At 42.8% G+C, this 10,282-nt stretch overlaps 1 protein-coding gene across 9 annotated transcripts in view; it reads right to left on the reverse strand.

Moving 5' to 3' along the window:
* Window positions 1–10,282, reverse strand: part of Kalrn (kalirin RhoGEF kinase) — a 733,834-nt gene that overhangs the window by 67,768 nt on the left and 655,784 nt on the right. For all 9 annotated transcript variants that reach the window (XM_023702250.1, XM_023702249.1, XM_023702247.1 and 6 more), the window contains 4 exons: window positions 7,071–7,201; window positions 2,635–2,701; window positions 1,139–1,242; window positions 628–697 (listed from right to left, as the gene is read on the reverse strand). In XM_023702250.1, coding sequence (XP_023558018.1) covers window positions 628–697; window positions 1,139–1,242; window positions 2,635–2,701; window positions 7,071–7,201 — 372 coding nt within the window. The remainder of the gene's footprint in view (window positions 1–627; window positions 698–1,138; window positions 1,243–2,634; window positions 2,702–7,070; window positions 7,202–10,282) is intronic.

Here is a 10,282-nt window from a genome sequence, read left to right on the forward strand (position 1 = left end):
TAACTGGAAATTAAATTTTATACTTTAAAATAAGGAAGCATATAATAACTATGTCTTTAAATTTTTAATCATTGTGTATAGCCTGAATTTCAGCAAGGCTGATCATTAAATGATATCAAATCTATTCATTCAATTTTATGCAAATTCTGATTACTTAATAATAAACTAATATTTCTTGACAGCTATTATTCTTGCTTTATATTTTTTATTTTAATAATTTTATTGAGAAAGAAGTAGCAATGAGATAGTTTCAAAACAGGTTAGTAGTACAGTTACAAAAATTAATACATTGTATATTGTTCTTTATACTAGTTATTCCTAGTACAAGATGCAGACATGATATCTTGTCTAAAGACTATTAGTTCAAAACCGTCTTCTCATTAAACTAAGAGAAAGTAGCTGTATATTCATGCTATTTTGTATATACAGATATATATATATATTTTTTCCACTACAAAATAGTCCATTTATATACCCTTTTTTGTTTACTTTTGTCAGAGATGTATATTCCATTGCTATTCATATACTGTAGGTACATGAATTCAGCAGAGCAGAAAAAGAATTTTTAAAAATGAGTGCGTAAGAGCTTGGGGAAGTGGAGGAGAGATGGCCAGAGTGACAACTCACATGTTTAATAAAGAGCTGGGCCAGTCTGTCTTGTTCTTGAATACATTTTTCCAGTTCACCCAGGAAAAAACTAAAAGAAAAGAGAAGAGAAGGAAGCCATGCTATCTGGAACTGAATTATCTCTCAAAGGTGAGCTAAATGGGCTGAGGAGATAGCTCAGTGGTCTAAGCACCTGCCTGGCAAGCACAAGGACCTGGGTTCGTTCCCCAGTACCACATGCTGTGCCAAGCTCCAGAAACACACTGTGCCAGACACTGAAACTGGGCATTGTGGTGCACACTTGTAATCCCAGCATTGGGGAGGCTGAGACAGGAGGATCACTATGAGTCTGAGCTGTATAGTGAGACCCTGTATCAAATAAATAAATAAAAGATTAAAAAATTTTTTTTAAAAAAATGAGCTAAATGGCAGGAGATGCCCCTTAAGCCCTATACCCTAGGTTGGATGTCAGAAGAGGATTCAGGAATTCCAGGCCCCCAGGATACCTGGCTTTGGCAGCACAGACACTTACTCCTTATGCCAGTCATAGATCTGGTGGATATTCCCAAACACGATTTTATCCTTCCCTCGCATATCCTCAGGGACACCCTTCTCCTCTATCCTCTTCATGAAGCCCTGCAGGGACAGAGGCAGGGTTAGTAGAGGACAATGTTGAGAAAGACCTCCAGACCAGCCACCTTGCAGTCCCTAACAGCTCCGTACTGTGTGAGTTAAAGTGTGAGTGCTGTCCTGGCTCCCCCTGCTTTATCAGGACTTGATCCTCCTTGGGCAGAATGACAGACAAAACATTTATGTTTCTAGATCCTTTCTCTTTGCCTCTAGTCCCTTGAAGAAAGACCTGGGATGGTAGTATAGGCATGAGGCCCTAGGTTTGATCCCTACCACCATACACACCCAGACCTACACCCACACCCACACACCCACCTCCCCCCCCCAGGCAATCAGTTGTCTTCCCTTCTCATATCTCAAGTTCATTGGATATTTAAAGATATATCTGGCCTAGAAATAAGTCATTATATGTTAATACTTTAGAGTCTGCAACATATAACCACATTTCAGCTTTAAGATCAGGATTTAAGGTATCATAACAAGCTTGCAACCCTCTCTGAGGCACCTAGCTGTTATATGACTGGTCTTATACTCATATCACTGATGTTTGACTTCCCTGGATTTCAATCAGTCCCCCAATGCTTAAAACCGCTGCTCCTGAGCTGAGCTGCATATAAAGTTCTTGCTACCCCTTCCAGGCCTCAGCCCCCACTGAAGACAAGAATAACTTGCTTTAAGTAGAATTCTGATCCTCTATATGTCTGGTTAGTTTCTTTCTATGGGGTTCAGGGTAGGCGAACCTAAGTCCATGAGTCAGCAGATTTCATAGGACAAGGGCTCAGCAGACAAATCTTAGAACCCAGCAGACAATTTAGACATTAACAATTCACTTTCTAGATTTCATACTCTTTATGATGATTAACAATGGGGCTCTAAGGCTTCTAAATTACCCATTCACTTTCTTAAGTTTTTTTTTTTTTTTTTTTTTTTTTTTAATTTAAGTGTCTTAGTCCCTTGAAAGTGAATCCCTGTAGGGAGCTGTCATACTTCCTCCAAATTGACTCTTAACTGTGGACCTGTCAATCTTGCTTATTGACAGCTGTCTTCTGTCTATAGCCTTCTCCTTAAGGAAATATATAAGCCACCAGATTCCACTGTGAGTGACCTGGCTTGCACTCATGGTGGTCATAGCTTTGAAGACTGTATGTCTACATGGAACAACAAGTAGCCTAAGAAAATCGATCCAACTCTTACCATAAGTTCCTCCTGAATGCTCTCACATTTAGGACCATAACACTTTCTATCTTAAAATATTTCAAGGGAAAGGAAAAATGTTTCTATATATTCTATTTGAATTATATCATTTTTATTTTCATTTCTGCAAATACCCAGGCAGAGCAGGATCCAGTCATGCATCCTGGGAGGGTAAGTAACACTCACCCTGCACCATCTACTCACCTCCACCACAATCCCCAGGTCCTTGACATAGTCTTTCTCTGTCTGTACCAGCTCATTCAGGACAAACCTGGACAAGAGATGAAGAACAGTGAGGGTTCTGCTTCTTTGTGAAGCACAAGTCGGCACATTTGAGCTCACTGAAAAGTTACTTAGGGACCCTATGTTAAGACTACCAAAAATACTATCCTAAACACCACAGAAAGGTGAGCACTGCTGTCTTTTTTTTTTTAATTTTTATCTTTTGGTGGAACTGGGGATTGAACTCAGGCCCCTGCGCTTGTGAGGGAAGCACTTATTCCACTGAACCATCTCCCCATCCCCAGCACTGCAGTCTTGACAGGAATCTCCAGTGAGGAGCTGAGCCTAGACAGGACTTTCCCTAGGGAACACATAACAGTCAGAAGGATGTCACTTACTGCCTTGGAATCCTCTTTCTTCTCTATGTTTCTCTGTCTCTGAACAATTGTACAGACACAGGGTAGAAAGAATAAGGACCCAAGGCCAAGGGATAATCATGAGACTTTCTTTTCTTTCTTCTTCTTTTTTTAATTTTAGGAAAGGGTCTACAGGGTGTTCAGGGTCTCACTACTAGATCAGACTCTGTAGTGATCCACCTGTTTACAGCCTCCCAAGAGCTAGGATTACAGGTGTGTGCTACCACACTCAGTTTCAGTTGCCTTCTCAGCATGCCTCAGGGCAGTGCTGGCACGGCAGGCCCAGGGATTGAACCCCTGGCTCCTGCGCCTGCTTGCAGGTGCTTTAGTCCGCTTAGCTATTTGGCTGGCCCTTAATCATGAGACTTTTGTTCCTTCATCTCAGCTCCATTCTTCACCAATCAGGACAAAAGCTTTTTTTTTTTTTTTTTAGACAGGGTCTCATCTCACTATACAATTTAAGATGCCCTCGAAGTTACTACATAGCCCAGGCTGGCCTCTACCTCAGCTTCCTGGGTGCTTCACCACCACAACTAGCTAGAAAAAGACTTGTTTGACAGCCAGCCTGTAAGGTCCCATAGATTTGGATATCACAGAGATGGAGTGAAACTTTTACCATAGGAAAGCTACAGTTCCTCAGATAGGTATCCATCGTAACCACCCTGGAAAATCCCTAGTCAAGGCCAGAAAGGCTGACCTCAAAGCAGCACTGCCTGCCCCAGAATGCAGGACTGAATAACAACAAGGTCAACAGCTTTCTAGGCTTCTTTGTTAATTATTTCTACCTCTTAGAGCATTTACCTTGTGTTGTTACTCATCTGGGTTTTCCCACCCTTATAAGATGCTTATAACAAGGGAGGCACTGTAAAGGCCTACTTTATCTAAATGAAAACATTCAGAAGGGAAGCATATGTACCTTGCCCAAGGTTACAAAGTGCTGAGGGAGGCAGGATTTGAACCTAGTTGGTAAGAGTGCAAAGGCTGCAGCCCACTGCCTGTGAAGTCACTCAGTCTGGCTCTCTGGGGTTCCCTGTGATTGTGGAGGACAGGAGAATGTGGTGCAGCCCACTGGAATCTGACTCTACTATCTGACAGAGTTTTGCCCAGATTACACAGGCACATCTTTGGCCCCAATTGTAAAGGGAATAAAGTTCCAGGATGTTGCAGATGGGGCCGTGCGGCATTGGAACTCTCTGACCCTAGACAAACATCCATCCAAATTCTTGGTCTGTGCAGTACTGAGAAGCTATTAAATCCCTAGGGTTTGGGGCCTTGGAGTACTGGGGAGGGAGCAAAAAAGTACATGCTCCTTTATCAGCATGCCCAGTATTTCCGATCAGTTCTCTCTCTCCAACACAGAAAATCATGTGTTTTAGGCCACAGGAAGAAACTGGCAAGGCCAAAGAGAAGCAGTTAAATATATCTTTAGCATGATCCAAGTTACTTCTTGGAAGATTGTGGTAAAATAAAGCCCACAGGAAAAGGAGAATAGGAGTGTAGGGATGAGAGGGCTCTCTCCAGATGAATCTACTGTCTCCAGAAGATATTTTTATCCTCAGTTATTTGCTGACTGATGGGCTGTCCAGGCTTTTAAGTCTCTGGGGAAGGGGATTGCTTGGTGCTGCCTGTGACTGTAGCTTTTCCCTCAAAGGGCTGATGAAGTACCTAGGAAGATTGTGACAGATCAAAGTGATAGCAAACATTGAAATTACATGCACCTCAAGGCAGTGTGAGATTAACTGTCAAACAAAGTGATGGGAGTAATAATTTTTCATGCTCAATTTTTATTAGCAAAGTTACTTACATGTAATAGTCTTTCATCCAACTGCAATTCTTCCAGCTACAAGCTGGGCGCACTACTAACTTCTCTTTTACAGCAATAGGGAAGGCTGCTCTTCCACAGAGAATCCTAAGAGACCCAGCACTGGCTCTTGCTCCTGCTGAGAATGCCTCTGCTCATGGAAGGTTTCTTCCCTCATCTTGGTCTTCATGCAAATGCTAGAACCATGGAGCACTGCAGCAGGGCTGCATATATACTCCCTGTCTCCCCTTGGCTGATCTACTTTTTCCTTCTCCAGCTCTCAAAATACCACTTAACTTACTCTGATATCTGATTTCTCCCATTAGAATGTAAACCTTACAGGGTGATGGCTATTTTGTTACAGTTTCACTTTTTCACTGACACATCCCACGAACAGGTCACAACAGGTGTCTAACAAGTATTTGTTGAATGAGTGGTAACTACAGCCTAAAGAAAATAAAGTACATTCTCAAGTTTTTTTCTTCTTCTGGAAAAATAACTATTTTCCATGGAACTCTCATTTAATCTCTGTATCCCATTATCATCTTCTGGATTGAGTCTTGGTTTGCTATATCCCTAAATAGCCCTAAAGCTTAGCAGGAAACAGGGCTGATACCCAGGAAGAAGAATGCATCATCCTACAGCAGGATTTTCAGGATAGCTCACATGGAGAAGTGTGGAGCAAGACAGGAGGGAAAAACAGTTACAGTGGTGGTGGTGGTGGTGGGGAGGCAACACACTTGTGCCTTGCAGCAAGATGAGAAGCTAACATGTTTAAACAGTGCCTTAAATACTGCTTGTAGCTTCGTCATCCTAAGTGACAAGAGTGGTGACTGGCTTTGCAAGGATCACCTACCACTGCATGGGGTCACTTTCCTGATAGAAGATTTCACTACCCTAATTTAAGCCTTGCTTTGGCTTGACAGAGGACTGGGACATCCGCTCCAGTTCTATCTCCCCAGTGGAATAGCTGCCTGAGGAACTGAGGAGGGTCAGCGCAAGTCCCAGGAAATGTCCCTTTGGAGATGGTATTTCTCAGCCTATACCCATTCAGTAATGTTCTGGTCCCACCTGAGCATCTATGAGGCTGTGGGGATAAATATGAAATTACAGAGTTTGCACGCTACTTGATCTTCTCCATTAGGACATGACAGCTCTGCTTGGACACCAGGCTCTTACTACAATGTTTCTATTTTTGCTTCCTAAACACTCAGTTTTCATATTTCCCAGCAACAGTAGGACTTAGCCTCACTTATTTTTGCCATTTTTTTCTTTGTGTGTAGAATAGCAAGAGAGTGATGAATTTGAAGGAGAAGGGCAGACTAACAGGGAGGGACCCTCCACATTTGCCTACCCTATTCTTGCTGTTGCTTATAAACTATGTCAAGCTCTGTCTGGGACTCATTGGTAACTTGTTTCCAGCAGAGTCAAACCCTGAACAAGAAAGTCAAGTTCTAGAGGAGCTACAGTTTCATATTACGGGCCTCCAGTATCTTTTCCAACATTACCAGAAGATCAACCTTCTATCAGAGTATACAACACAAACCTTGCCCAGCATACAGGTCCTTCTGGAATGCCTGCAGTGTGCACTGCATCTCACCACCAGCCATTCAAAGTGGAGAGAAGGATCTCATGGAACTAAACCCACAAATGGATGCTGAATTAAAACCCATGGAGAAGGGGTGGACATAGGCCCTGCCTTGTGTACAATGGCTTCCTCTTCCTGCCTGTCATCTGCCTACTTTGGGGAGACATGTCTTCAAGTGTCCTCCATCAGGTTACTTGCCATGACCAGGGATTCCCTGGTTCTGCAGATTTATCTCATAGTTCCCTGAGCTCTGTTGTTTCCCTCTCTTTTTTTCTTTTTGTGGTACCAGGGATTGAACTCAGGACCCTGTGCTTGCCAGGCAAGCACTTATTCTACTGAGCTATCTCCCTAGCCCGATTGTTTCCCTATTATCAGTATGTTTTACATTTGTCAGATTTAGGTTATGGCCATCAGTGGTTATGGCCAACAACAGTGTTTATCTCACAGAATACAGTTCAGCCTCAACTTCAAGTCAGTGTCAAAGTAGCTGTGTGAGCATCTGGTCACCTTCACTTGGGGTGAGATAAAGTGGATGTATGAAATGCGAATCCCTGTCTCCTTTCCCAGTGTCTACCCCATGTGCATACACAAGTGAAGATGGAGGTAGACTTACATCCTGCCTCTCAGGGCCTTGGCTTTCTGTTCTTCTTCTAGGTTTCTAGGAGGTGTAGGTGGGGTCATCCCTTCATTCAGGCAGCCTGTGGGGTCTTTCAGGCTCCCCCGATAGGAGCCTCCTTCTAGAGTCTAAAAGGAGAAGAAGAAAGAGCTTCAGAAAAGTGTACACTGGAAAGCATTTGGAAGCCCTGTGTCCCTAGCCCAGTCACAGCCAGCCTGCAAGGTCAGCAGCTCAGGCTATTCTCATGGACACAGAGTGAAGCATGAGGAGATGTCCATCTTCTAGCAACATGGAGCCCTGAGATGCTGCCCTGCCCCTAGATCACAGCACACACTGTGCACATTGCTGCCAGCCTCCCAGGCATAATAAAATGGTCGGAGCCACTTATCTCTGGGCAAGGGGTCCAGAGAGAAAGCTAATCATTGAAATTCTGCACCAAATAAGAAGTTGGAAAAGAAAACCAATTGTAGGGCCATCAGATGAAAACTGATAAGGGGACCACAGGAACATACCTACTTTGGTTTGTTAAATCCTGTTTTGTTTGCTAAATCCTGTTTTGTTAAATCAGCTATAATTCCTTTGAAGAGGACAATGAGATAGACATAAGAGACAGTCAGTAGTGTCCACTGTGATTTCACCTACTGACAATTTCTTGTCTCTGTCTCATTGTCCTCTTGAAAAGAATTGTGGCTGATTTAACAAAAGGTGATTTTGCCAAAGTTGGTTTATCACTACTTTCCCCTTACCAATTTACATTTGATGGTCCTACAACTGAGGGAGAAGGGAAGGAGGAGAAGGAAAGGGTATTTTAAAAAAGTAATTAAAATGCATTATGTACTTGTACCAACTGCACAGAGGAAATATAAACATTCTGCATTGCAAATGTATACATATACAGGAGGGTGGGGCAAGGAGGTGCATGCCTATAATCCCAGCACTTGGGAGCCTGAAGTAGGAAGATCACTGTGAGTTTGAGACCAGCTGTGCTACATAGTCATGTTAAGGCCAGCCTGAACTACACAGCGAGACCTTGTCTTAAAACAAAACAAAACAAAACAACGGGAAACCCCAATCCAACCCAAACCAAACAAAAAGAATGGATGTAGGAAGTAGGGAGGAGAGAGAAAGAGAACAACTAAAGGAATTAAGACGTGTTACAGACATGTACCAACTCCCCACAAAGATGTAGTTGTTGTATACTACAAACATGTATAAAAAAAAAGAAAATAGAAATAGTCAATAGATTTAACTTTTCCTAAAAGTATCTTTGCCAAAGTTATTTATGAAGGGCTTTCTTTTTTTAATTCTTCTCATTTCTTTTGAATAAGGCACTATAGGATTAAAAAAAATAGTTACAAGTCTTAATGGGATACTTTTAGATGGCATTAAAAGTAAAGGAACCTACACTTACATCTCAGATTACATGAAGGTTAAGATTATATCCTAGGCTTCAGTTTGTTTCAATTTTCAATTTGGATCTTTCTTCTCTAGAGATCCTAAGTAACAGAGACAACAGCTGTATAACCTCTCTGAGAAAATGAAAATGCTCTGCAGTGTGGCTCACTTTCCTCATGGATGGATTGGTCAGAACAAGACACTCACAATGAGGTCAATTTCACACTTTCCCAAGTACTCCACAAGGCGCTCATGGGGATACTTAGCACTGGGTTGTGTGAACTGGCAGGAGCAGGGTGGGTAAACAGTAAGACTATAGATCAAAGTCAAGGTGGGCAACTGTAAAACAAATACAGGAGAATGAAACAATCCAAGATGCCTGTGTCTACAAGCTGCGGAGACTAAAAGCAAAGAGTTCACTTCATAGTCATTTAGGGGTCTCAAAAACATCAGCCCTAAAGTTCAAATCACAAAGACCAAAAAGTGGTGGGGGAATAAAAGCCTTCCCTTCAGTCTGGTCTTTAATATAATCTGCATCTGGCAGTCTTTGTCAGACTCTTAGCTATTATATTTCAACAGAGGCCAAACAGAGATAGGAAAGAACGGTCCAAGCAAATGAGGTACCTGATAGGCCCTTATATGAGTAAAGATGAAGACTATCAGGACTTCAGTCTGGAAAACTTAATGTTGAAAATATGCCAACTTCCAAGCCCCCACACAGAAACAATATGCCAAGGACTAAACATGCATTTGTCACCAACACTAGAATCTAGAATTAAAGTAAGTCATGGAAGTTGCTACATCCAGAGTAGCAGGAGAGGCTAAAAATAAAGAAAGGTCGAGAAGGGTTTAGCTACATTTATAGATGCAGGATCTGTAAGCTGTTATTAAGGAAATTAGAGTGTCTGGTGCTGAGGCTTGATGAGCTAGTGGACAGACAGGCTTCCTAGTGACCCTTCCCTTGGTGCCGTCACAGAGACAGGCTCCCTAGGCAGATGGCCCCAGCTGGTGGTGGATCTGATTAGTGCCCTTTACTTCCCTTCTCTTTTCCCACTGTCCTGTTTCTTTGTTCTGTGGCCTGCTGGTGGCAGGGTGTGTGTGTGTGTGTGTGTGTGTGTGTGTGTGTGTGTGTGTGTGACTGGTAGGCCCAGCAAACAGCCCCACACCTATGTGTACGGGACACTCCCACGGCAACATGCAGCTTCGTGTGGTCTGCTCTCACCCCCTCCACAGATTGAAGGACACCCAAAGAGTCCAAAGTGACCCACCTGGGCAAAGAAGCCCAAGCTATCTCTGGAGGAAACTCCTCTGGGATGGAACTACAAGGGTGGACTCAGCAAGAGGGGTAAGATGGAAGTAAAGTACTTGGAAAAGCTGTATGCCAGGTGATTTGCCCCTGGACAATGGGTTGCTGATGTGAAATTCAAGAGTAGTTCTCTCTAAGAACCTTGCTACCTGTGCTAGGCTGGACATGGCTCCAGCCTATGGCTACAAGGGGTGCCCTATTGTTGTGGTGCTGTTTCTATAAGGAAAAAGACAGTGCTAGCCAGTTTTCCATCTCATGTGAGGTTCAGGGCCACAAAAGCCTCAGTAAACAAAAGAAAAGGTGCATGAGGTGTGAACAACTGAAGTTCATATAGTTGGTCTAAGGTCAGGGAATAAAAGGCAAGTAGGATTTAAATAGGTGGCTAACAGTGAAGGAAGGACATCTTTGTGTTAAAATGAACAAATTTTCAAGTCACTGAATCTTAAATTGCATCATAAAATACCCTTGCCAGGGGCTCCTACTGGTACACCTTGTAAATATATATATA

The sequence above is a fragment of the Octodon degus genome, unplaced genomic scaffold (assembly GCF_000260255.1).
Source record: "Octodon degus isolate 3935 unplaced genomic scaffold, OctDeg1.0 scaffold00147, whole genome shotgun sequence".
Classification (NCBI taxonomy): Eukaryota; Metazoa; Chordata; class Mammalia; order Rodentia; family Octodontidae; genus Octodon; species Octodon degus.